Here is a 27977-nt window from a genome sequence, read left to right as displayed (position 1 = left end):
TTACATTAATAGCGTAGATGATTACCAATCTTCTAGAATTAAGCATATCAGTTCATTAGGGAAATTGTTGTAGAAGTTGAGAAACAAGTGTAAAAGAGCATCTGCAATACCTGATTATGACAATGATGCCATCAAAGATGTTATATGGGTTTCGAAGATAGTCAAAAAGACCAAAGGCAGAAAGCTTCAGCATCATTTCCAGCGCAAACATGCTGGTGAAGACGATGTTGCTGATCTCTAGGATATTGGTGAGTTCCTCCGGCTGTTGGAACAAACAAACAAATAGTATTAGATCTATTAGTAATATTGACTGCTATGCAATACAGGCCGCCAATATCCAACATCTGACCACTGTAAACTCATAAATTGGTAGAAGAATGTAGCAACAGAACTAAGAAATCACCATGCCATCGTGCACCTGTTCGGCATGATCTTTCCCTGGGGCCATAAGATCAGCCTAATATATAAAATGACTTATCATTTAGTCATGTGGAAAAAGACAAGTGGAGTAAACAGAAGGCCAAGTGGAATAACATCTTCAAATGTTCTAGTGCTCAATAGGTGTCACAGCAGATAGGCCGATTGCATGTCCTAGGACTATAAATGGCTCGCGGACCAGAAGTTCCCCACCTTCTGGCCCATGGGTCATTTATAGTTCACAATGTAATTTGCTCCAGGACTCGGGAAGATTTTTTAGCCACTGACCTTTAATTCTTTCCTAGAGTGCACATGTAGCATTCACTACTAAAAGCCATAGCACGCTACACTGGATTACATCCTGATACTGGCCAGTGCCGGGACGTTCTTTGTGGGCAGAGTTAGCGCATTGTGTGCTCCTGTCCCGCTTCTTTGTGTGATGAATGCATTAGTCGCACGGTCTCATGTGTGATGTATACAGCAGAATTTCAGTGTCTCCATGGGATGCATATATAGCAGTCTCAGTCTCTTTACTATGTGATGTACATAAGACAGTCTTGGTGTCTCCTATGTGATATATATATATACAGCAGTCTCAATGTATCTTATATGATTTAAATATAGCAGTCTTGGTGTTTCCTATGTGATGTATATACAGCAGTCTCATTGTCTCCTATGTGATGTATACAGCAGTCTTGGTGTCTCATATGTGATGTATACAGCAGACCTCCCACTGATGGAGTTCTATAAACATTACGTGAGCAGTGATGAATTTCCCTCTTTGAGGAGACATGCAGTGCAATATACATGTGTTCAGAGCAACTGAATCAGTTCTGTTCTGTTTGTTTTCAAAACTTATCTCAAAAAGTCGACGGTGCCCCAGACTGACAGATGCAAAGCTGGAATGGTACTGTATAAAGCTGGAAAAGTACAGTATTTTTTAATTAAAAGATGCCCTCCCCCCACCCCAATTTAAGGGGGAAATGGGGGATTGTCTTACAATCCAAATGTAGCTTACCAATAGGAGGCAGGTGGGTGAGGTGGAGTGGGGTCCTAGGAGGCAGGGTCACTGCTGCAGGAAGCTGGTGGTGGCAGGCGGAGGCAAGAGTGGGGCGATGTTGAGGAGGAGGTCTTCGGCAGTGCGAGGCTGTGACAGGCCTCGGGCTTTCATAAAATTTCGTCTCGTCAGAGTATCCGCATTTACCATAGTTTTCAGTGCAACGGACATTGGGAAAATGGCCGCCGAAGGCAGCGCATGTACGGATTGAGATCTCAGCTCCCAAGATCTTGGCTGCCGAGATCTCAATCTGTGCATGCGCCACCTTCGTCTGCCATTTTCCTGAAGTCCACTGCAGTGAAAATATTGGGAAGTAAGGGGACTCCACCGGCATTTTCTAAAAGCTCAGAGCCCACCACAACCTTGTACTGCCGAACAGCCCTTCTCCCAGTCCAAGGCCTGCAGCATCACCCCACTCTGGCTCCCGCCACCAGCTTCCTGCAGCAGCAACCCTGCCTCCTGGGACGACACTCTACTGCAGCTGCCTAATTCCCCAGTAAGATACAGTAAAAGCGGACTGTAAGATGCATCACCATTATATTAAAAAAATTTGTCCTATTTTCCTCTCCAAAATTTGGCCTGCGTTTTATGGTCTGATGCATCTTATAATCCGCAAAATACAGTAGTTGCAAATAGCAACATCATTAATACCAGCTAACTTCCCGTTCCTCATCAGGGAGACGCAGTTTCAGCCATCACATAAGGGGTGAGTTAAATGTTTGACCAAATATAGTAGGCTAATTTTTATTTGATAAGTTTGTAAGGTCCAATAATGATGTTATAAATATCCAAATGGCCCTTTTCAGCTCACAAAAAGACAGATAAAAGAGTTACAAACTCTTCTATTGTTTCACCATAATAAGCTCGCTATTTGATTCTTCATTAACCCATTCTACAGCCACCAATAGTCAATGTAACACAAAGGCTACAGAAGGCAAACAGTACAACATTTTTATTCCAAAAATGACTTTTAGCCATAAACACATGCAGTTAAGTAAAGTTAAAAAAATGCCCCCAAGGTGTCCCACATTTCATAGAACTTTTGTTAAAACACACAGAAGGTCTTTACATTGAAGTTTGTAGAACTTTAGAACTTTTTCCTCATAAAACTGAAATATCCCTAATTAGATGCTTATAGGAACTTGCTCAATAACAGTTATCTTTTGGAAAGAACAACTCATCTGTGGTACTAATCATATACTGTACAATATGTTTCCTGCCTTCCTTCTTCTTGATCTGTCAAAGTTGGGAAAGTTAGAATTTTTTTTTAATTATAATTTTTTTTTTTAGACATAAATAGTTGAACCTGCAGCATCATAGGCAGGGGAACCGTGATCAGTTTGGGCATTGCGGTCTGTACGCAGACCATGATATATGGCCTACTGGACCTGGCCTAATTCTGTTACTTTTCAGAGGAGCTTCTGCATTTTAGGGTATTTTAACACTGAAATTTTGACAAATATTTTGGAGTAGTTTCTGCTTCAAAGTCCACATCATAAGATGCTTCAAACACTCTTTCAATAAGCTTCCTATTGGAAAATACTCACATATTACACATGGTACTAACATTTTACATGTTTTTTCAAGCAAGGAAAAAAATGCAATATCTCAATTCTTGAGGCATTTCTGCCTAAAAACGCTTCAAATTTGCCAACTGAATCGGATAGAAGCAGAAAAATGGCCTTCACTAAAACAGCATAAAAACACACCAGTAAAATCTGCATCAAAAAGCACTGAAAATAAACCACTTACAGTTCCTAATGTACTATCTCTTGGATTTTTTAAATTCTGTCTTCCGTGTACATTTTCACATTTTTTATGCTTTTTTTTGTAGAAAAATAGCACAAATAATGTCATACTAACAGCATTTTTGAAAGAAAAATAAACACTGCATTAATCAGTCTTCTCAAAGATCCCCAATGACGCTGTTAAAAAGTCTGACATGGAAAACCCCTTTGATTTATTATGCTGATATTCCAATTGCTCACAGTTGTTTAATGTACAGTATACAGTAGCAGAAAATGTTACATTCTTTGTATTTCTAATTAAGGGGATTGATTGTAAAACGCTTAACAGCTATTTTTCTTCACATTTACACCTAGACATTACAAAGAAGACAAGCTGTGAACGGTGCCGACACTCGCAGCATAGAATATAATTGAATATACAGAGCATGCCGACTTAACATTTACAAGTTTGTTTGCTCCTTGACAATATTTTTGCTTAATCACTTTCTACATCAACCTAAAAAAAAACTTTTCTGCTTTTACACACAACTCGAATTTAGATTTAGAGCCGAGCAACACTGATAATGGAGGAACAGATCAGCAATCTCGAACCTGCTAGGAGGAATACATGGCGTGATAGTTTTTGTCTTGTATGCTCTAACATGTCACAATGACCATCTCATATGAGACAGAATACAATGTCCTTCTTTCACTGTATCATCTTGTAATTTTAATGTTTCACACATTGCAAGTACTTAATAGAGATGAGCGAACCTTTTAGGCCAGAAACCCACTTGCAACTGCAATGCGAGGAACTTGCGCAAGTATCTCGCCTCAATACCTGGCACTGACCACCGGCACTCAGGACCGGAGTGTGATGCTGCATGTGTTTCTATGCAGCTGAACGCTCTGGTCCGAACCGCCGGCAGCAGAGCCCGGTATTGAGGCAAGAGACTTGCGTGAGTTTCTTGCATTGCAGTTGCAAGTGGGACACTGACCTTAAGGTTTGGCTTGGCAAATTTCCCAATGTTGGCCAAACTTATTTGAGCCCCACAGAATTCATTGGGAGGCAAAACCAAACGCATAGACAACACCTTCAGGGGGGCCCAGAAGCTGTCAAAACAGCTCAAATTTGGGACAGACACCAGGAAAAGTGGCATCAATTAACACAAAAAACAAATAGTATAATTGTGCAGCAAGGGATAGGGCCTGAGATAGGGCTTGGAGCAGCATTTCTAGCTTAAACACTGATCAATAACAGGTGGATGAGTGACAGGTGTAGGCCTGATGCCCTGAGAGCCTTGCCAAATTCAGGCAACACACATGAAGGAGGCCCAACTTGGAGTCCAAACATTTCCAAAAATTAGGGGCAGACCTGAAGAAAACTGGCAATTAACCCACAGTAGAATTTTTTTAATGGCACAGCAGTCTGGCAAGGGCCATGCATGAGACATGATCTGGGCCAGCATTTACAGTTTTGAAATTAAGTTGAAATTAAGAGGTGGATGAGTGAAAGGTGTAGGCCTGGTGCTCTGAGACACCTTCCACTACAGGCAATCCACCAGATGGAGACCCAACTTGGAGTGTCCACTTTTCAAAAAATTATCTACAAGGCATACCACTGCGCGGCTACCAAAGAAATGAAGTCAAGCAGCCCTGTCCAGTAACAGAAGTTGTCAGTTGTATTTGGATAGGACAAGCCAGTGTTTGTTCTTTAGAGCTTTCAGTAACGTTACCACCTATCCCATGAACACTTTGAAATCCACACCTTTTCCCCCTTCCACCATGACCTAGGTCCAGAACTCTCAGTCACCTGTCACTAAATTAATGACCAGTATTTATTTGCTGAGATAGTCTTGCTGGACCACAAAGGATATATATGCTGAAATGTAGACTGGTGGATAGACCACACAATTAGCACAAAAGATTTAGATGCTGAAAAGTGGAATGGTGGCTGGACCACACAATTAGCACAAAGGATTTATATGCTGAAGTGGCAACTGGTTGCGCCCCAGGAAGAAGCTGTTTACGAAACGTGCGTTGGGGTGAGGTGGGACGCTGGGTCGGCTGCAGGTAGATATTATTGTTGTTTCTGGTTATACTCGCATATGTTATATTGTTGTACTTTATGCATGCTGAGGTAGCTAGCAGTTCACCAGGCAATATATAGGAATATATTTACTACTCTGCAGTGTGTTTTACTTATGCTGTATTTATACCATACATTACTATTCAGCCTCCCACCTTTTGTTAGGGTGCTTGTGCACTTATTTGCACTATTATTTATTGTTGCACAATAAAGCTTTTTGAATTTTATTCTGTTCCGGATCTCTTCATTTCGGCTCCTTATCTGGGTCAGACCGAATAGGGCTATCATGTATTGTGAAGTGCCAGCTATATCCTTTGGACATTGGTGATTCGTATGATTCTCATTTGGTCTGACATGCACTGTGAGCTGTGAGATCTTATATAGACAGGTGTGTGCCTTTCCAAATCAAGTCTTATCAGTTTAATTAAACACAGCTGGACTCCAATTAAGGAGCAGAAACATCTCAAGGAGGATCGCAAGGAAATGGACAGCATGTGACTTAAATATGAGTGTCTGAGCAAAGGGTCTGAATACTTATGACCATGTGATATTTCAGTTTTACTTTTTTAATAGATTTGCAAAAATGTCTACATTTCTGTTTTTTTCAGTCAAGATGGGGTGCAGAGTGTACATTAATGAGAAAAAAATGAACTTTTTTAAATTTATCAAATGACTGCAATGAAACAAACAGTGAAAAATTTAAAGGGGTCTGAATACTTTCCGTACCAGCTGTAGTTTTAGAAAACATTGCATTATTAATGTAATCAATGTTAGTTGGATAAAGACAAAACTGCTTTGAATTTGCAGATAAGTCAATAGTAACAAATATTACAGTAGAATTTCTCCATTGAAAGGTATAGAAATAAAAATGTGTGACCAAATTCTTCTGACACTAGTAGACTGGAAAAAACACAGCTCTCTACACCTGTATCTCAACTATCAGAGGAGCTATATCATAAGCACAAGTACCTCTATGAGCTGTGGAGATGGGCTGGAATATCAGAAGGAATTAATCTGTACCTGGGTTGACTGAACAAAAGGATCTTTTCTCCAGTCTCAGTCCTCTGTTCTCAATCTGTCACTGAAAAAAAAATTACACCTTCTCCTGTCGCAGCCCTTCTTCATTAGCTCCAGTATGTGTGCTTACAATACATCTCCTCTGTCAGTTGAGACACAGGTGTTGGGAGTTGTGTTTCTTCAGACTGCAGTACGTCCTGACGTGTGACTAAGACAGGCAGCTCTTTTAAGTATGTGGCTGGGGCCATTTTACTTCATTCTTTGAAAAACCAAGGACTTTCATATTTGTTTTGCTTTAGGCTGACTATTGATTTTAAATTCTTTGTTCTATCATTTTATGATGGCTTCTGTGGCGACCGCTACATTAAAAAGAGAGGGCAAAAAAATCTATACCCCTGGGCTCCTACAAAGGATTTTCAAAATTAACAGCAAAGGGATTTGATGGAACCTAAAAGGATTGGACTTGTTCCCTCAATGACTCCTTGCCATAATTTAGTCATATGGTTCAACACTATGTATGCCTTTAGTCAATTGACATTGTACCTGTTAATGATTTTCAAATACTAATCCCCTCATTCCTTTTTTTTTAAGGAAAAATTTCATTTCAGACTTGCAAACTTGCTCATCGTTGCACTATGCACTGTAATAAGGGATGGGATTAAAGTATTCCTTAATAGCATGTATGCCTTTGACAGACTGACATTTAATTTATTAAATTATTTTTTTATTTAAAAAGTAAATACATTTCAGGATCAGCAAACTTGTTCAATTTTATACAAATTGGTCAGATTATCTCAGATAGGATGCATTGTAAGAAACACAATATAATACATGCATAAAAAGAGCATTGATCATTTTATGATAAGTCTCTAGTTTCTCTAATAACCATTAGCATTATCATTCTTCCAGTACAATAATTCACCTTCATATGTATTTATTGGTCTCCAGTCTCCTGTCAATCCCCTTATTCTCATTAACAAAAACTGGAAACTTTTTTTCTCTTTTGCTAATTAGTCTTGCCGTTTAACAACCCTGAACAAATTAAATTAATCTCCTTGGTTTCCAAATTAATTTTCCACTCATTCTCCCTTAGTGAAACTAGATGATACTTAAGTTTGTAAGTATCTTTCTCAAACACATTTACCAGTTGAATCGGTAAACAACTCCATCTAAAAGTTTCCATAATGGGAAGAAGAAGTAGATCTACAGGAAAACAATTATACATTCTCCAGAATATTAGGACCTATGCTCACATATACAGATGAGGGGATTTGGCGAGGTTCGAATTCGCCAAATTGCACTTATTTTACTGTGAATTTATTCTGTGTAAATTGATCACCCCTTATTATACTCTGGGGTCTAGATAGACCCCAGGGTATAAGCATAGGATTTTGAAGAAGATAAAAAAAACATTAATACTCACCACTCAGTGCCTCTTACCACTGCCGTACACTGAAACCAAAGGCTTCTGCATACTAGGCTGGGAATTATGGCTTCAACTAGGCTCTGCATGTCCCTGAATGCAAAGGTTCATCTCAGCCTAGTTGCAGCCAGATGTCCTGACCTAAAGTGTTTGTCATCATAAGGTCATGGTGCACATCACCACAACCTTACAATGCATATGCACAAAGGCTATCCACAGCTGGAAGTCCCTGCCTAGCATGAAGAAGCCCTGGGTTTCAGTGCGCAGAGGCAATAAGAAGAGACAGTAAGGATCATACAGGAGAGAACAAGCAGTAGTGGTGTCTGGAGAGGTGAGCACTGAAGTATTAGTTTTTTTAATGTCTTTTGTCTTTTGCCGACTCATTGTGGTTCAGCAAAATGGCACACAGCCGCATTCTGGAGAATACTGATTTTTCTAAAATTTGAGTAGAATCAGTTTTATAGACTATTATTGGTAGAAAAATGTAAGGAAAGTAACACAGATAGTTGACTGAAAGTAAGTGCAGGCCCGCCTGTCTGGGAGACCTACTTATACAGGCAACCCACCAGATGGAGACACAACTGAATTGACCCAGGCTTTGCAAAAGGACATACTCCACAAGGGCTCATCGCTGCTGCCACAGTCGCTGCAACATGTGTAGAGTGGAATTCCACCATGTGGAAAGACCTCTGCAGTGATGCAAGTCGATGACCTAAGGGGTGCGATCGGCGGACATGAGAACACAGCGACCGTGCATTCTGCAGCAATACATCCAGGCTGGGATAGTGGCAGACAAATTGCTGTACCACCAGGTTGAGGATGTGAGCCATGCAAGGCACATGTGTGAGGTTTCCACGGTGTAGGGCTGCCACCAGGTTTACCCTGTTATTGCACAAGGTCTTCCCTGGCTTCAGGTTTAGTGGAGACAGCCTTTGCTCAAACTCAGCTGGATACCTGTCCACAACTCTTAAGCATTGTGACTGTGATCTCCAAGGCATAATTATTTAAACATTGCCTGATTGCGGTAAGCCATGGCTGTGCAGTGCGGGAGAGTCTATCATCATTGTTGGAATGTGTATCTGATTAAGGGAGAGGTTAAGGGCACAGGTGGAGTCCCTAGAGGAGGTGGAGCAGGCAGAAGCAGTGGAGGAACTGTTAGATACAGAGGTTTGAGCCGCAAGCCTTGGGGATTCAAAGACTTGTGGAGAAGCTCCTTGACATCCTGACCCCACAGCTACCAGAGTCACCCAGTGCCCAGTCAGCGAGATGTAATGCCCCTGCCCATGTTTGCACGTCCAGTTTTAAGTGGTGAAATGCACCCTAGCAGACATAGATTTTTTCAGGGAACGGGTGTTGTTGTCGGGGACATGCTGGTGTAGCAAAGGCACAGCTTTCTTTGAGAAGTAATGGCAACTGGGCAACTGGTACTGGGGGACTGCGACTTCCATCAACTTTCGGAAATCGTCTATATCTATCAGGCGGAAAGGCAGCATTTCCGTGGCCAACAGATTGGAGATGGTGGAGTTCACGCTCTTAGCTTTGCCATATATTGGAGGAAACATTATTTTACGTGACCACAACTGAGGGACCGAGAGCTGCTGCTATGCTGAGAGAGGCTGGAGTATGGAGAACAGGACAAACTGCTGGACTGTGAGTAAGATGAAGGCGTAGATTTTATGGTGGATTGAGAAAGATGTGTTGTGCTAAGTGACACAAAAGCAGCAGTCATGTCTACTTCCGTAACAGTTGACTGGCTCTCATTCACCCAGACTGTGTTCGGTAAACAATTGTAGAACTGTGTGTGAACACTTGGAATGGTGATGGAGGAGGAAGAAGCAGCAGATTGGGTTTATGGGAGAGCTGGTGGTTGGCGAGGCCCATTAGTCTGCATTTTAGCGCAGTGAGATTCCCATAGTAAGGCATGTTGATCGTGCATGCACTGGTTCTTGCATGTAGTTTTCAAATTATTGCAATTTTTTTGCCTCTACTGAGTTTTTTTGCAAATTTGACAGATAACATGTGTTGGGTGATTCTTTGGGATCTGAAAAATTGCCCAGGCTGGGCAACCCTTGCCACCCCTGTGAACTGCACACTCGCAACCGGTGCTGGCCACAGGCAGAGTTGGGGATGAGGATGCAGTGCTTGCCATGGTTGTGTCACTTCATGTCTGTGTGGGATGCCACAACTTAACCTCCACCTCCTCTGCTGAGCTACTCAGCTGCATACCTCTGGGTTCACAACAGGTGGGATCTACAACCTCACCATCATCCTCTCTGTTCTCACACTTATAACCCTTATAGTCACCTTCCTCCTCTTCCTGCCCTGACACCACAGTACAGTCCTCGTGTGCCTCTGGTATCTGAGTCTCATCAGGATCACCTCCACCATTGGTGGTTAATGTCTGTTGATGAGGGTCTGGATTCTGCTCATAAAAAACATAAGAACATTTTGGGCATTGGTGAGGGATGCTTTCCTCCAGTGGACTCTGTGATTCTTTGCAGCAGACCTCTGATGCCCATGGAATACTATGCATGAACAGCTCTTCAAAATGGCCCATCTGAGGTTCCCCACAGTGAGTTGAGCATTTTTAAATTTTTGACTTAGGGAGAAACAAGGGTAATTGGGGTGCCACTTCTGAGGAATGTACTGTGTGTGATGCTGAAGTGGAGGAAGAGGAGGAGAGACCACTTGATGCAGTGCTTGCCATCCACTGGAGCACATGCTCTTTTTGAGCATCACAAAAAGGCTTACTGCTGTATGGCTGCCAAAGAAAGGGCATTGAGTAGGCCAGCCAATAACAGATGTTGTCAGTGGTCTGTGGATAGGACGAGACGGTGTTTGTTCAGTTGAGCTTTCATTCATATTAACACCTCGTTTTTTCCAACTCATGTTGTAAGTAGCCTTCCCCTCTTGTACCCTGCTGTTTCACAACCTTAGCCCCACAGCTGTCAGTCACCTGTCATTAAATGAATAATCAGTATTTATTTTCTAAAGGTACCTTCACACTGAGCGACTTTAGAACGATAACGATAGCGATCCATGACATTGCAGCGTCCTGGATAGCGATATCGTTGTGGTTGACAAGCAGCAGCGATCAGGATCCTGCTGTGATATCGCTGGTCGGAGCTAGAAGGCCAGAACTTTAATTGGTCGTCAGATCGGCGTGTATCGTTGTGTTTGACAGCAAAAGCAACGATGCCAGCAATGTTTTACAATGGTAACCAGGGTAAATATTGGGTTACTAAGCGCAGGGCCGCGCTTAGTAACCCGATGTTTACCCTGGTTACCATTGTAAATGTAAAAAAAAAAAAAAACACTACATACTCACATTCCGGTGCCTGTCACGTCCCCCGGCGTCCGCTTCCCTGCGCTCCTCCTGCATCCTATATCAGTGCCGGCCGGCCATAAAGCAGGGCACAGCGGTGACGTCACCGCTCTGCTTTCCGGTGGTGCTTACACAGGATGCAGGAGGAGTGCAGGGAAGCGGACGCTGGGGGATGTGACAGGCACAGGAATGTGAGTATGTGTTTTTTTTTTTTTACATTTGCAATGGTAACCAGGGTAAACATCGGGTTACTAAGCGCGGCCCTGCGCTTAGTAACCCGATGTTTACCCTGGTTACCCGGGGACTTTGGCATCGTTGGTCGCTAGAGAGCTGTCTGTGTGACAGCTCTCCAGCGACCACACAGCGACGCTGCCGCGATCGGCATCGTTGTCTATATCGCTGCAGCGTCGCTTAATGTGACGGTACCTTTAGTGTGCCTGATCCACACTGTTATGCATAATTATATTTTTATGTGGAAATATAGCCTTCTGATTTGCCACTGAAGCACAGTTTTAGAACAAACGATTATGAGTAGATAATTGGGTTTTGTGGATGCAACACTATAGTAACCCTAACGATTTTTAAGTGGAAATCTGACCTACTGATTGGCCATTGAAACACAGTGTTAGCACAAACGATTTGGAGTAGCTAATGCTGCTTCCGGACACTGCCACACAGTTTTTACACAATCTACTTCGATGCTGGAAGATTGATTTCATACAGGATAAGTTCACTTCCAGCAATATCAGCTGTAGCACAGGAGCTACCTCTCTGCATTGTGACACTAAGGAAATGGCACCAGCACAACAACACTTTTATTTAGCCAGGGACATGTGACTTCGGCAACCAATCACAGAAGACCTTGTGTCATGTTGTTGTGCATGGTTTCTGCGTCCTGATTGGTTGCCGGAATCAACACACACAAAGTTAACGGAAGAAAAAAAAACGTGCGTCGCTGCTGTAAACTCTCCACATGCTCCTCTGACCTAGACACACCACTTCCCCTCATCAAACTTATCCCCCCGCACCCACGCTCATCATACGGCACCACTGTCCTTGCCAAAGTAATACAAAATCATTAGTGGAAATGCGATAATTTACTGAACTGTGACCGACTTTCGCTGACTTAGTAAAAATGCTTGTGAAAGTGAACACGAATCCAAATGTGCTACGTTTGTGCTGAATTTGAGAATTGGTGAATGTTTTCCGAACATGTTCGCTCATCTCTAGTTAGGATAAATCATTGCCCCTAGAGTCTATTTGTAATGGAGCAACTCATAAATTCAATATTAGATTTCACTGATGATACAGTTTATTCCCCCGTGCAATTACATACAGAATAACAATGGCATTAAATGTACACATAACCTTATAAGCATTTATATTGTCCCCTTTTCCTATACTAATTAGGGCTTTGAATAGTCGATGGGATGTTAGTTGCTCGACTATTCAGCTTTCTTTACATGTTATCACACCAATGTGGGTGTAATAACATAATTTGTAGGCACTATCGTCATCATTAGCTCCTGTGCATGATCAGTTGTTCAGTGCGGCTCTGAGTGCACCTCTGAAGACAGGAACCGAACACCCGGCTGCAGACGTGCATTGATGTTGCCGAAATGTGTGACGCGTGTGCACAAGATTTGCAGGAGCTGGTGATGACGACAGCGCCTGCAAATTATGTTATCACGCCCACCGGAGCGTGATAACATGTAAAGAGGGCTGAATATTTGGGGGTAACTAATGCCCCATTGACTAGAATTCTGGTCCCCACCTTTTTGACTGATTATTTCTCTTTTTCCTTGGTAGATTTGTGCTTTGTTATATTATCCCATCCTGACTCTGATTTGAATTTTGTTTTTTACTGTATGTACATAATTATATATATATATATTTGTTTTTTGCTTTTTATATGCAGTCTGACTGATAGAGGTCGTTGTAGGACCGAAACGTTTCTTTATTTTTGGATTGCCTGCACAAAATAAAATTATCTGCTTACAACATTTACCTGACTGTCAAGTTTTCTACAAGATTTACATGGGATAGGATCCTACTTGGGCACCATTCACAGGAGTGCCGCAATTACCATTTTTGATTAAAACTTGTGGTTACGACTGCAGCACTCATTGAGCACTATGTATCTACAAAAGAGAGGACAAGAGCGGTGATAAACCACTTCTGTCTTCTCCTCGGGGTCCCTATGAATGCCTGCAGTAGACAGCTAAACCCGGAGCTAAAAGAGGAGGCATCCATGCATATAGAATCACTTTTAGTTGCAGATGGAAACACACAAGGGGACATAGTTGGGGGTCACCTTACGTGAACATGCTACAGCAAAAAAGACTGGACTGAGGTCAGAATGGCGCTGGCAGCTTTCGCTGAACAATTCAGTGGTGCGCTCATATTGCACAGCGCTACACTAATGAGAAGAAAATCAGGGTAAAATTCTGGCACAGCCATCCAGGGAATAAAAGATAGATTATTGTGAAGCAGTTAAAACATTAAAAGGCGAGGCCTCATACCTTTTAATGTTTTAACTACTTCACAATAAAGAATCTATCTTTTGTTCCCTGGATGGCTGTGCCAGAATTTTTCCCTGATTTTCTTCCTATTTTCCTGTGATCACCAGTGTAAATGGCACCCTCAGGAGGAATTCAGGATCATTTCTTATTTCATGCTTCCAAAGTGGTAATCTCCTTCGTCCCTCTCCCTCCTCCCTTCTAATTTTATCACACTACTGTAAGAGGGTAGTGCTGTTATGGACAGTAACACGCTGCCACTTTAAGAGACAGCACCCCCTTGTCTGGTGTGTGGAATGTCTGCTTCCCCCTGCTGTAGGCTGTGAAGATGAACTGCCCTAGAATTAGGGGAGGAGTTGAGCCTGAACTGTGTGTGTGAGCTGAAGCTGCGAGAGAGGACTTTGTGCTATTTGCTACAAGAAAGGTCCCACAGCCTGGGACGCAGTGTACTAGTGAAATTTGCAAGACTTTTCCGGGTACAGCAAAGGTGGCTGGTCTGTGCTAGTTTGTGAAGCCACGAAGATACTGAGAAAGGGACTTACAGTTTCCAGGAGTATCCCTAGGATCCAGAAGCAATGAGAAGACCACGCTTCACAGAGCTGACAGAAAGCCATGCGCACCACCATATTGGACTGCTGGGGGCCCCCCGGGACTGGACCTGAGTCCCCAACATCACCATGAGTCTGTTCCTGTTTGGTGCACCTGTTAGGGCCTAGTGTAGGCTTCAATAGTCAGTACAGTAAAGGCCAGGGAGGTTATACGTAGAGTAGCATCGTTATTTGTGTATTGTTTAAAGTTGCTTGTGAGACATATTCTGAGTCTGTAATAGTTGGAGCACCGTGCTATTTTACGGACAAGATAAAGTTTATAACTCTTGTAAAGTGTCTCTTGCCATTGCATACCCCTGTTTGCATCTTCCTCATTCCCTTTATTCCTTGCCTCCCAATAAATCTACCCTTTGTTGTTTGCACCTTATCTTATGTACAGAAGTCTTCCTGCACCGTGGTCGTCCCCCGGCCATCGCTTCAAGTGGCGCTGCGAGCAGGGTACTGTCACCAAGATGGAGGCAGCAGACGGCAATGGCGGGAATGCTAATGTTAATGGAGATGCCGTGGGCATTGGTGGAACCCCTGCAAGGACACTCCCTATGGGCACCATATTTAGTGTGCTACCAAAGTTTGACGGCAAGAATATGTCACTGTCCGACTGGGTGTCCTGGCTGCAAAGCACCCTGAGGATTTATAACATCAGCCCAGACCTTGAAGTGGACATTGTGTTAACTGCCCTAGAGGGGGAAGCCCGTAGAAACATCTACCTACAACCAGAACTCACCCGCAGTACCCTGAAGGAGCTAGTGAATTTCCTGGAAGAGATCTACGGCGAGACTGCTAGTGCCGGACACCTTCGAGCCAAATTTTTCTCTAGGCTGCAGCGGGAAGAAGGAATTTCTCAGTATGCAACAGCACTGCAAGAAGTGTTAGCAGAGGTGCAGAGAAAGGAGGCGGATGGATTTGGCGGCATGGGCTCTAAAGACCGGATACTCCAGGAGCAATTCATTCTGGGACTGCACAGCACATCCTTGAGGCGAGCCCTGTCAGAACGGGTCCGGGCAGATCCGGCTCTTACGTTTCGTCAAATCCTGGGGTGATGCATGTCCAGGGCGCCAATACCAGAGGGGACCCAAACCATCAGGAGGTGCTGGTCCAGGTGGTGCAAGACTTGCAGCGGTCCCTTGTCAACGTGCAAGAGAAACTGACCCAGGTGGAGCGAAGAGTGGGGGAACTACAACAGTCTGACCCACCGTGCTCATGCAACCATTTTTCAGCCCGACCGATAAGGGATCAGTGGGAGCAAGCCCCCTCCCGTCAGGCAACAGAGGCACGAGGACAGGCTCGAAGTACCCCCCGGCGAGGAGGCATCCAACGCTGGGAATGTGAAGGACGGGGGCACCTTGCCAGAGATTGTCGGAACTATACTCAAGGCCCCTGAGGAAGCAACACAATTAGTACGCGAAACGCGCGTTGGGGATCTTGATGCAGGTTGGAGTCGGACGTTTGACCTTATTATGGGTAAATAAAGCCATCTTTTCTGTGTACTAACAAGGGAATAGGTGTTTGCAATATATGGTGTGGATATTGTGTTACATATAGGAGGAATTACAATAGCAACTGATGATTCACCTCTTGTTATCCGCAGCATATAATGTGAGTACGGATATATGAGTGGGAGGGATGTGCTTGTAAGCAGTGATGTATATATATTGATCATATTGGCACATAAGCACTGTAATGATCCCTTACTACTCATTCAGTACTCTTAGTCTGGTACACTCCACCCTGTGTCTCATTTAACACTTTAGGGTGATTCACTTAATTTTTGTACTAAAAAGACCTATGTATTTATTGAAAATAAATTTATGGTATTAAATAAAAATAATTATTAAATCTAAATTATTGTTTTGGTATATTAATTACTCATTGTCCTCCTGATAAATGATAAGCTTATGAGTTATTGTACCTACATGGGTCCGTGATAAATGTCTGGTGTCGTATAAAGTATACTCAAGGCCAGCGGAAGCCGCCGTTAAACTACCAACCCCCGCAGTAGTGCGGCACTCTGCGGGGGAGGCGAGAAGAGAGGCCGCTCCATATCATAACGAACACTTGATTGCTGGGAGCCCCATCCTACGTGCTGAATTCGAAGGAGTTCTAGTGGATTGCCTGATAGATACCGGGTCACAAGTGACAACGATGCCAGAAGCGTACTTCAAGCAGCATTTCCAGGACCTGGCCAAGCCAGAAAAAGAGACATTGATCCGGTTGTTTGCTGCCAACCAACAACCGATCCCAGTCACAGGGGTCGTGTGGATGAATATTCGAATCTGTGGGCAAGAAGTTGGGAGAAAAGGGATCCTGCTAGTCCCTGATCCTATCAAGGAAGATGTGCCTGTAGTACTGGGAATGAATATCCTACGTGAACTCGATCAGATTATATTTACCAAACGGGGACCTGGATATTGGAAGAAGGCTACTACACATAACCCTACTCAAGAAGCCCTTCAATGACTGATCCACGTCTGTGGGATGCAGAAGAGTGTGCCATCTTATCAGATGGTAGGGGTCATCCAGGCTCCTGGTAAAGAACCTGTAATCCTACCTCCCGAGCGAGAAACTATAGTATACCTTCCAGTAGGGGCTCACTGCAACCTTGATGGGTTGGAAGTGGTTGTTCAGCCTGTGGTAGTCAGAGGAGTGGACCAAGAAGTCATGATAGCTCGTACGATAGCTGTGGTCCAGCGAGGACATGTCCCCATAAGGGCTTTGAATGTGGGCCCCGGGGAGGTCACCTTGCCACGAGGGACAGATCTGGCCCTGGTGTACCTACATTAGGGTGAAGTGGTGAGTCAGAAGGAGATGTATTTATCACCGAGAGAAGGCGTGTGGTGGACCCTAACAGTTGCTGCGGGGGATGAAGAGACGCCATCCCCGGAGTGGAGTGGGCGGGTCATCCTTGATCAAATGGAAGTGGATGTGAAGGCTCTGGGCCCTGAGCGTGTGCAAGCAATAGAAACTATGCTGTGGGAAAATCAGGCCACATTTGCCCTTCACGCCGAAGATTTCAGCTGTACTGAAGCCATCATGTATGAGATACCGACTGGGGAAGCTCTTCCAATTCGAGAACGATACCGGCAGATCCTGCCCAAGATGTATCAAGAGGTGAAAACATTACTGAGGCAGATGCTGGATTCAGGAGTGGTGCAGAGTAGTCAGAGCCCTTGGGCAGCCCCGGTGGTGGTCATCAAGAAAAAGGATGGGACCATCCGGTTCTGTGTAGATTACAGGAAACTCAATGCCTGCACTGTTCGAGACTCATATCCGTTGCCCCGCATCGAGGAATCCTTGACAGCATTGGGGAAAGCCAAGTACTTCTCCACCCTGGACCTAGCAAGCGGATACTGGCAAGTAGCCGTGGCAGAGAAAGACAGAGAGAAAACGGCCTTCATCCTCCCTATGGGGCTGTTCGAGTTTAACCGGATGCACTTTGGGCTCTCCAATGCTCCAGGTACCTTTCAACGGCTGATGGAAAAGTGTTTGGGAGATTTAAATTTTGAGGCTACCCTGATCTATCTGGATGACATCATTGTGTTTTCAGCCTCATTCGAAGAACACCTTGCCCGGCTTGGACAGATACTCGGAAGACTGCGGGCCCATAACCTGAAAGTGAAGCCAAAAAAGTGCCACCTCTTCAAGAGAGAGATCGAGTACCTAGGCCACATAGGGTCACAAGATGGAGTTCTACCCTTGCCAGAAAAAGTGGCTGCTATCCAGAAGTGGCCAGTCCCTCGAACAGTGAGAGAACTCCAGACCTTCCTGGGACTCGCTGGGTACTACCGCCGGTTTGTTAAAGACTTCGTGAAGGTGGCAGGTCCTCTTAATGAGTTGCTGAGGGGGACCACTGGAGTGCCGAAGACCCAGCGCATCCCCTGGGCACAGGGACAAGACGAGGCCATCCAGGCTATAAAGAATGCCCTTACTTCGGCCCGATTTTGGCATACGCAGACTTCGATCAACCGTTCCTGTTGTACACAGATGGTAGCCTTCATGGACTCGGTGCAGTACTTTCTCAGATACAGGATGGACATGAGAGAGTCATTGGGTATGCCAGCAGGTCCCTGCGAGACAGAGAAAGAAACCCTCACAATTACAGCTCCTTCCGGTTAGAGCTCCTGGCACTGGTGTGGGCCATGACAGAAAAGTTTGCAGGCTTCCTGACAGGTACCAAGATTCAAGTTCAAACAGACAATAATCCCCTGGCCCACCTTGAGAATGCTAAATTGGGGGCCTTAGAATAACGGTGGATGGCTCGCCTAGCCAAGTTCGACTTTACCATCCGTTATCGCTCTGCTACCGAAAACGCAAATGCTGATGGGCTGTCAAGAGTGCCTGTGGAGACTCCAGTGTGGGATCTTGATGAGCAACTCGAAGAGGAGGAAACCCCAGACTTTAATAAGTTTAAGCCCCCAATGGTTGCGGCCCAGTCAAGAAGGGAGGCCTGCGCATTACCCCGGTCCCTGGGGAGAACCAATGAGGAATGGGGACACGTTCAGGATGAAGACGAAGGGCTGAGACAGATGAAATGGTGGGTAATGCAAAAGCGGAAGCCTGGCAAACAAGAGAGAGATGATCTGGACTCTGAAATGAGGAGTGTGTTGCACCATTGGGATAGACTGGAAGTGCGAGAGTCAGTGCTATATTATAAGAGGCAACAGTCAAAAGATATGGAAGTAAGGTTGCAAGTGGTCATCCCAGGAAGAATGGCTCAAGAAGTGGCTAAAGAAGCCCACGAATTCGGAGCGCACTTCGGCCCCACAAAGACCTACCAATGGTTACAGCGGTAGGTGTATTGCCTGTTATGATCCTTAGTGGCTGAGGATCACAGAATGGACTAGCTAAGTTACTGAACATAGAACAAGCTCTAGGGAGGTGGTAACTGGACTGACCGCAACCTGGTCCTAACAAACACACTAAAGGTAGCCGGTGAACGTGCCTGAATTCCTGGACGTCTCGACACAGCCTGAGAAACTTGCTACCCCTATAGAGAAAGAAAGTAAGACCTCACTTGCCTCAGAGAAATAACCCCAAAGATATAGGAAGCCCCCAACAAATAATAACGGTGAGGTAAGGGGAAAATACAAAACGTAGAAATGAAAACAGATTCAGCAAATGAGGCCCACTAATACTAGATAGCAGAAGACAGGCAGGGAACTGTGCGGTCAGTAAAAAACCCTATACAAAATATCCACGCTGAGAATTCAAGAACTGTTATGATCCTAGTGGCAAGGATCGCAGGTCGGACTAGCTAAGTAACTGAACAGACTACTAGCTCTGGGGAAGTGGTAACTAGATTGACCGCAACCTGATCCTATCCGCAAACAACTATAGGCAGCCGTGGAACGTTACCTAAAAATCCTAGACGTCTCGTCACGGCCTGAGAAACTGACTATTCCTGGAGGGAAAGTAAGTCCTCACTTGCCTCAGTGGAATGACCCCAAAGATATAGAATAGCCCCCCACAAATATTAACGGTGAGTTAAGGGGAAAGCACAAATGCAGAGATGAAATCAGATTTAGCAAATGAGGCCCGCTAATACTAGATAGCAGAAAATAGGAAGGAAACTGTGCGGTCAATAAAAAACCCTATTCAAAATATCCACGCAGAGATTGCTCGAGCCCCCGCACCAACTAACGGTGCGGGGGAAGCAACTCCATACCCCAGAGCTTACCAGCAAAAAGAAATCACATGTTAGCAAGCTGGACTAGACTCATCATACACAGAAATCATATTGCAGGCAGATGAGCAAAAAATATTCAAACAGAACTTAGCTTATCCTGAAGAGGCAGAAAACGAGATAATCAGGAGTAATCAGAATAGCACTGAATACATTGACAGCCGGCAACAAGTGGAAGTGAAGCAGAGCTAAATAGGAGCCTCCCTGGTGAATAACGAGGCAGCTGATCCAGCAGACCCGCAGGATAATAAACCAAACCACCAGGGGGAGCCAAAAAACCAAAGTCACACAATACCATCTGTGACCACAAGAGGGAGCCTGAAAACGGAGTTCACAACAAAGAACCCCCACACCAACTAACGGTGTGAGGGGAGAAACTCAGCCCCCTAGAGCTACCAGCAAGCAAGGAAATCACATATTAGCAAGCTGGACAAGGACAAGTAAATAACCAAAAAACATATTGAACACTGATGAGCAAAAAATAACCAAACAGAAAACTTAGCTTCTCTTGGAGAGACTGATAGCGAAGGAATTCAGGAGAGATCAAAATAGCACTGAATACATCGACAGCAGGCAAACACTGAAAGTCCAGGTGAGCTAAATAGGAAACCAGCTAACAGATAACGAGACAGCTGATCCAGCCTCAGACCTGCAGAATGACACAAAGAGCCAACAGAGGGAGCCCAAAGACAGCACTCACACAGTACCACTTGTGACCACAAGAGGGAGCCCAAAAACAGAGTTCACAACAATTGCCCCCGGTTGGAGCTTGTGGTGGAAGAGGTTTGCCGGTAATTTCGAGTATGTGACCTCATTAAGAGTACGGAACAGAGGGCACCCATCCAGACCATCCAAACTAAGGAACGGCTAGAAGTCTTGATGATCGACTATCTCCTCATGGAACACTCGGCCCGGGGGCTGCAATACTGTTTGGTGATGACCGATCATTTCTCTAAGTTCACAGTAGTCACTCCGACTAGAGATCAGACTGCGGAATCGGCAGCGCGAGCCATCTGTCAAGACTTCATCCGGGTGTATGGGTGCCCAAAGCGCATCCACTCCGACCAAGGCGCATGTTTCCAAGGCAAGGTGATGGAAGAATTGTATCGCATGTATGGCATCGAGCGGTCCCGGACCACCCCTTACCACCCTCAAGGCAACGGAGCTTGTGAACGCTTCAACCGAACCTTACTTCAAATGCTGAGAACGTTGGAGGAGGATAAGAAGGCGTGTTGGCCAGACTATCTGCCAGAATTGGTCTGGACCTACAACAATCGGGTCCACTCCACCACGGGTTATACCCCCTATCTACTGTTGTTTGGAAGAGCTGGACGAGAGATTATTGAGCTGAATTTGGAACAGCCAGAGGAGATGATTGAGCGAACTGTCACCTCATGGGTGAAAGAGCATCGGCAACGATTGCAAACGATACGGCGGTTGGCAGGTCAGCAACTGCAAGAAAAAGAACAAACTGACTCAAGAGTTACCGCTCCAACCTGGAGACCGAGTATTGGTCAGAGAGAAACGCCCTAAGGGAAAACTAAGTGAGAGATGGGAAGTACAGCCATACAAGGTTATCGAGCGAGTGTATGCTAACGGCCCTGTCTACAAGGTACAGATTGAGAATGGGGCATCCGCCCCTAGAGTACTTCACAGAAATATGCTGCGGCCTTGCCGGTCTGAGGTCTGTTCTACGCCATTGTTGCCTGAAGGCGCCACTCCACTTCCTGAATCTGTCATGCCTGATGGTGAAATCGATGATGAGTGGTGGACCATCCCTGACACAGTAGGGGGTCCTCAGCGGCACAGAGACGGTAATCCCATGGATGTACCAGTACCGCCATGCGAGGATGAGACCACACAAGAGCTCACAATGTCTCCTGCAACAAGTGTTCCACTGGAAGATAGTCAAGCCTTGCCTGACAGCCAAGAGCTTCGGAGATCCCAGAGGTCTAATGCAGGGGTTCTACCAGTCCGATATGTAGAACAGTGTGCTCTGTCTGTTTGTACATCTATGTTGCCTCCTCTATAGGTGCTGTTCCGCATTGCACGTTCCTTCATTACACTTCAACCTTGATTCTGTGATGGTCGAGGACAACCATCATTAAGAAGGGAGGCATGTAAGAGGGTGGTGCTGTTATGGACAGTAACACGCTGCCACTTTAAGAGACAGCACCCCCTTGTCTGGTGTGATGGAATGTCCTGCTTCCCCCTGCTATAGGCTGTGAAGATGAACTGCCCTAGAATTAGGGGAGGAGTTGAGCCTGAACTGTGTGTGTGAGCTGAAGCTGCAAGAGAGGTCTTTGTGCTGTTTGCTACAAGAAAGGTCCCACAGCCTGGGACGAAGTGTACTTGTGAAATTTGCAAGACTTTTCCGGGTACAGCAAAGGTGGCTGTTCTGTGCTAGTTTGTGAAGCCACGAAGATACTGAGAAAGGGACTTACAGTTTCCAGGAGTATCCCTAGGATCCAGAAGCAAGGAGAAGACCACGCTTCACAAAGCTGACAGAAAGCCATGCGCACCACCATATTGGACTGCTGGGGGCCCCCCTGGGACTGGACCTGAGTCCCCAACATCACCATGAGTCTGTTCCTGTTTGGTGCACCTGTTAAGGCCTAGTGTAGGCTTCAGTAGTCAGTACACGGCAGCCGTGGGGCCTGTTGTGAATTTGCTTTTTGCTCCCTCTAGTGGTTACTAGTTTTTTGACTCTGGTTTTTCTGTCATTCCTTTTATCCGCACCTGGGTCGTTAGTTAGGGGTGTTGCTATATAAGCTCCCTGGACCTTCAGTTCAATGCCTGGCAACGTAGTTATCAGAGCTAGTCTGCTGTGCTCTTGTCTACTGATCCTGGTTCCAGTTATATCAGCTAAGTCTGCCTTTTGCTTTTTGCTATTTGTTTTGGTTTTGCATTTTTGTCCAGCTTGTTCCAAATCTATATCCTGACCTTTGCTGGAAGCTCTAGGGGGCTGGTGTTCTCCCCCCGGACCGTTAGACGGTTCGGGGGTTCTTGAATTTCCAGTGTGGATTTTGATAGGGTTTTTGTTGACCATATAAGTTACCTTTCTTTATTCTGCTATCAGTAAGCGGGCCTCTCTGTGCTAAACCTGGTTCATTTCTGTGTTTGTCATTTCCTCTTACCTCACCGTCATTATTTGTGGGGGGCTTCTATCCAGCTTTGGGGTCCCCTTCTCTGGAGGCAAGAAAGGTCTTTGTTTTCCTCTACTAGGGGTAGCTAGATTCTCCGGCTGGCGCGTGTCATCTAGAATCAACGTAGGAATGATCCCCGGCTACTTCTAGTGTTGGCGTTAGGAGTAGATATATGGTCAACCCAGTTACCACTGCCCTATGAGCTGGATTTTTGTATTCTGCAGACTTCCACGTTCCTCTGAGACCCTCGCCATTGGGGTCATAACAGTTTGCCAGGCCAGTATTAAATGTTTAATGCATTGCAGAAGAGGGATTATAAGAAAGAAGATTCTGAGTTTTTTTTTTTTCTTTCTCCTTCCCCTTTACCTCAGAGTGGCTATGCTTGCTGCAGACATGAATGTCCAGACCTTGATTACAAGTGTGGACCAGCTGGCTACTCGTGTGCAGGGCATACAAGACTATGTTATCAGAAATCCTAGGTCAGAACCTAAAATACCGATTCCTGAACTGTTTTCCGGAGACAGGTTTAAGTTTAGGAATTTCGTGAATAATTGTAAATTGTTTTTGTCCCTGAGACCCTGTTCATCTGGAGATTCTGCTCAGCAAGTAAAAATTGTTATTTCGTTCTTACGGGGCGACCCTCAGGATTGGGCTTTTTCGCTGGCGCCAGGAGATCCGGCATTGGCTGATCTTGATGCGTTTTTTCTGGCGCTCGGTTTACTTTATGAGGAACCCAATCTTGAGATTCAGGCTGAAAAGGCCTTGCTGGCTATGTCTCAGGGGCAGGACGAGGCTGAAGTGTATTGCCAAAAATTTCGGAAATGGTCCGTGCTGACACATTGGAACGAGTGTGCACTGGCCGCTAATTTTAGAAATGGCCTTTCTGAAGCCATTAAGAATGTTATGGTGGGTTTTCCCATTCCCACAGGTCTGAATGATACTATGGCACTGGCTATTCAAATTGACCGGCGGTTGCGGGAGCGCAAAACCGCAAATTCCCTCATGGTGTTGTCTGAACAGACACCTAATTCGGTGCAATGTGATAGAAAAACCGCAAATTCCCTCATGGTGTTGTCTGAACAGACACCTGATTTAATGCAATGTGATAGAATCCTGACTAGAAATGAGAGGAAAATTCATAGACGCCGGAATGGCTTGTGCTACTACTGTGGTGATTCTACACATGTTATCTCAGCATGCTCTAAACGTATAGCTAAGGTTGTTAGTCCTGTCACCGTTGGTAATTTGCAACCTAAATTTATTCTGTCTGTAACTTTGATTTGCTCACTGTCATCTTATCCTGTCATGGCGTTTGTAGATTCAGGTGCTGCCCTGAGTCTCATGGATCTCTCATTTGCTAAGCGCTGTGGATTTACTCTTGAACCATTAGAAAATCCTATTCCTCTTAGGGGTATTGATGCTACACCATTGGCAGCAAATAAACCGCAGTATTGGACTCAGGTTACCATGTGCATGACTCCTGAACACCGCGAGGTGATACGTTTCCTGGTTTTACATAAAATGCATGATTTGGTTGTTTTAGGGCTGCCATGGTTACAGACCCATAATCCAGTCCTGGACTGGAAGGCTATGTCAGTCTCAAGTTGGGGCTGTCGTGGTATTCATGAGGATTCCCTGCCTGTGTCTATTGCTTCTTCTACGCCTTCGGAAGTTCCGGAGTATTTGTCTGATTATCAGGATGTCTTCAGTGAGTCTGAGTCCAGTGCACTGCCTCCTCATAGGGACTGTGACTGTGCTATAGATTTGATCCCAGGCAGTAAATTTCCTAAGGGAAGACTGTTTAATCTGTCGGTACCTGAACATACCGCTATGCGTTCATATATCAAGGAGTCTCTGGAAAAAGGACATATTCGTCCGTCTTCTTCCCCTCTTGGTGCGGGATTCTTTTTTGTGGCAAAAAAGGACGGATCTTTGAGACCTTGTATTGATTATCGGCTTTTGAATAAGATCACTGTCAAATTTCAGTATCCTTTACCGCTGTTGTCTGACTTGTTTGCCCGGATTAAGGGTGCCAAGTGGTTCACCAAGATAGACCTTCGTGGTGCGTACAACCTTGTGCGCATTAAGCAAGGTGATGAATGGAAAACCGCATTCAATACGCCCGAAGGTCATTTTGAGTACTTGGTGATGCCTTTTGGGCTCTCCAATGCGCCTTCAGTTTTTCAGTCCTTTATGCATGACATTTTCCGGAAGTATCTGGATAAATTTTTGATTGTTTATCTGGATGATATTTTGGTTTTTTCTGATAATTGGGATTCGCATGTGGAGCAGGTCAGGTTGGTCTTTAAAATTTTGCGTGAAAATTCTTTGTTTGTCAAGGGCTCAAAGTGTCTCTTTGGTGTACAGAAGGTTCCCTTTTTGGGGTTCATTTTTTCCCCTTCTGCGGTGGAGATGGACCCAGTCAAGGTCCGAGCTATTCTTGATTGGACTCAGCCCTCGTCAGTTAAGAGTCTTCAGAAGTTCTTGGGCTTCACTAACTTCTACCGTCGTTTTATCGCTAATTTTTCTAGCATTGTGAAACCTTTGACGGATATGACCAAGAAGGGCTCCGATGTAGCTAACTGGGCTCCTGCTGCCGTGGAGGCTTTCCAGGAGTTGAAACGCCGGTTTACTTCGGCGCCTGTTTTGTGCCAGCCTGACGTCTCACTTCCCTTTCAGGTTGAGGTGGATGCTTCGGAGATTGGGGCAGGGGCCGTTTTGTCGCAGAGAGGCCCTGGTTGCTCTGTTATGAAACCTTGTGCCTTTTTCTCTAGGAAGTTTTCGCCTGCCGAGCGAAATTATGATGTGGGCAATGGGGAGTTGTTGGCCATGAAATGGGCATTTGAGGAGTGGCGTCATTGGCTCGAGGGTGCTAAGCATCGTGTGGTGGTCTTGACTGATCACAAAAATCTGATGTATCTCGAGTCTGCTAAACGCCTTAATCCGAGACAGGCCCGCTGGTCATTGTTTTTCTCCCGCTTTGATTTTGTTGTCTCGTATTTACCAGGTTCAAAGAATGTGAAGGCCGATGCTCTTTCTAGGAGCTTTGTGCCTGATGCTCCTGGAGTCGCTGATCCTGTTGGTATTCTTAAAGATGGAGTTATCTTGTCAGCTATTTCTCCGGATCTGCGACGTGTGTTGCAGAGATTTCAGGCTGATAGGCCTGAGTCTTGTCCACCTGACAGACTGTTTGTCCCGGATAAGTGGACCAGCAGAGTCATTTCCGAGGTTCATTCCTCGGTGTTGGCAGGTCACCCGGGAATTTTTGGCACCAGAGATCTGGTGGCCAGGTCCTTTTGGTGGCCTTCCTTGTCAAGGGATGTGCGGTCATTTGTGCAGTCCTGTGGGACTTGTGCTCGAGCTAAGCCTTGCTGTTCTCGTGCCAGCGGTTTGCTCTTGCCCTTGCCTGTCCCGAAGAGACCTTGGACACATATCTCCATGGATTTCATTTCTGATCTTCCGCTATCTCAGGGCATGTCCGTTATCTGGGTGATATGTGATCGCTTCTCCAAGATGGTCCATTTGGTTCCTTTGCCTAAGCTGCCTTCCTCTTCCGATCTGGTTCCTGTGTTTTTCCAGAACGTGGTTCGTTTGCACGGCATCCCTGAGAATATTGTGTCAGACAGAGGATCCCAGTTCGTTTCCAGGTTCTGGCGATCCTTTTGTAGTAGGATGGGCATTGATTTGTCGTTTTCGTCTGCTTTCCATCCTCAGACTAATGGACAGACGGAGCGAACCAATCAGACTTTGGAGGCTTATTTGAGGTGTTTTGTCTCTGCTGATCAGGACGATTGGGTGACATTCTTGCCGTTGGCTGAGTTTGCCCTTAATAATCGGGCTAGTTCCGCCACCTTGGTTTCGCCTTTTTTCTGCAACTCTGGTTTCCATCCTCGCTTTTCTTCGGGTCATGTGGAGCCTTCTGACTGTCCTGGGGTGGATTCTGTGGTGGATAGGTTGCAGCAGATCTGGAATCATGTGGTGGACAACTTGAAGTTGTCACAGGAGAAGGCTCAGCGCTTTGCCAACCGCCGCCGCGGTGTGGGTCCCCGACTACGCGTTGGGGATTTGGTGTGGCTTTCTTCCCGCTTTGTTCCTATGAAGGTCTCCTCTCCCAAATTTAAACCTCGTTTTATTGGGCCTTACAAGATATTGGAAATCCTTAATCCTGTATCTTTTCGTCTGGATCTTCCTGTGTCGTTTGCTATTCACAATGTATTTCATAGGTCCTTGTTGCGGCGGTACATTGTGCCTGTAGTTCCTTCTGCTGAGCCTCCTGCTCCGGTGTTGGTTGAGGGCGAGTTGGAGTACGTGGTGGAGAAGATCTTGGATTCTCGCCTCTCCAGGCGGAGGCTTCAGTACCTGGTCAAGTGGAAGGGCTATGGTCAGGAGGATAATTCCTGGGTGGTCGCCTCTGATGTTCATGCGGCCGATTTAGTTCGTGCCTTTCATGCCGCTCATCCTGATCGCCCTGGTGGTCGTGGTGAGGGTTCGGTGACCCCTCACTAAGGGGGGGGTACTGTTGTGAATTTGCTTTTTGCTCCCTCTAGTGGTTACTAGTTTTTTGACTCTGGTTTTTCTGTCATTCCTTTTATCCGCACCTGGGTCGTTAGTTAGGGGTGTTGCTATATAAGCTCCCTGGACCTTCAGTTCAATGCCTGGCAACGTAGTTATCAGAGCTAGTCTGCTGTGCTCTTGTCTACTGATCCTGGTTCCAGTTATATCAGCTAAGTCTGCCTTTTGCTTTTTGCTATTTGTTTTGGTTTTGCATTTTTGTCCAGCTTGTTCCAAATCTATATCCTGACCTTTGCTGGAAGCTCTAGGGGGCTGGTGTTCTCCCCCCGGACCGTTAGACGGTTCGGGGGTTCTTGAATTTCCAGTGTGGATTTTGATAGGGTTTTTGTTGACCATATAAGTTACCTTTCTTTATTCTGCTATCAGTAAGCGGGCCTCTCTGTGCTAAACCTGGTTC

At 45.3% G+C, this 27977-nt stretch overlaps 1 protein-coding gene across 3 annotated transcripts in view; it reads right to left on the bottom strand.

Moving 5' to 3' along the window:
• The window catches only part of CACNA1I (calcium voltage-gated channel subunit alpha1 I), a 566555-nt gene that overhangs the window by 252383 nt on the left and 286195 nt on the right, over positions 1-27977 (bottom strand). For all 3 annotated transcript variants that reach the window (XM_077277427.1, XM_077277430.1, XM_077277429.1), the window contains exon 9: positions 111-262. In XM_077277427.1, coding sequence (XP_077133542.1) covers positions 111-262 — 152 coding nt within the window. The remainder of the gene's footprint in view (positions 1-110; positions 263-27977) is intronic.

This window comes from Ranitomeya variabilis, chromosome 8, assembly GCF_051348905.1.
Source record: "Ranitomeya variabilis isolate aRanVar5 chromosome 8, aRanVar5.hap1, whole genome shotgun sequence".
Lineage (NCBI taxonomy): Eukaryota > Metazoa > Chordata > Amphibia > Anura > Dendrobatidae > Ranitomeya > Ranitomeya variabilis.
Note: the sequence above shows the minus strand (reverse complement) of the source record. Positions and strands in the feature narration are given on the sequence as shown.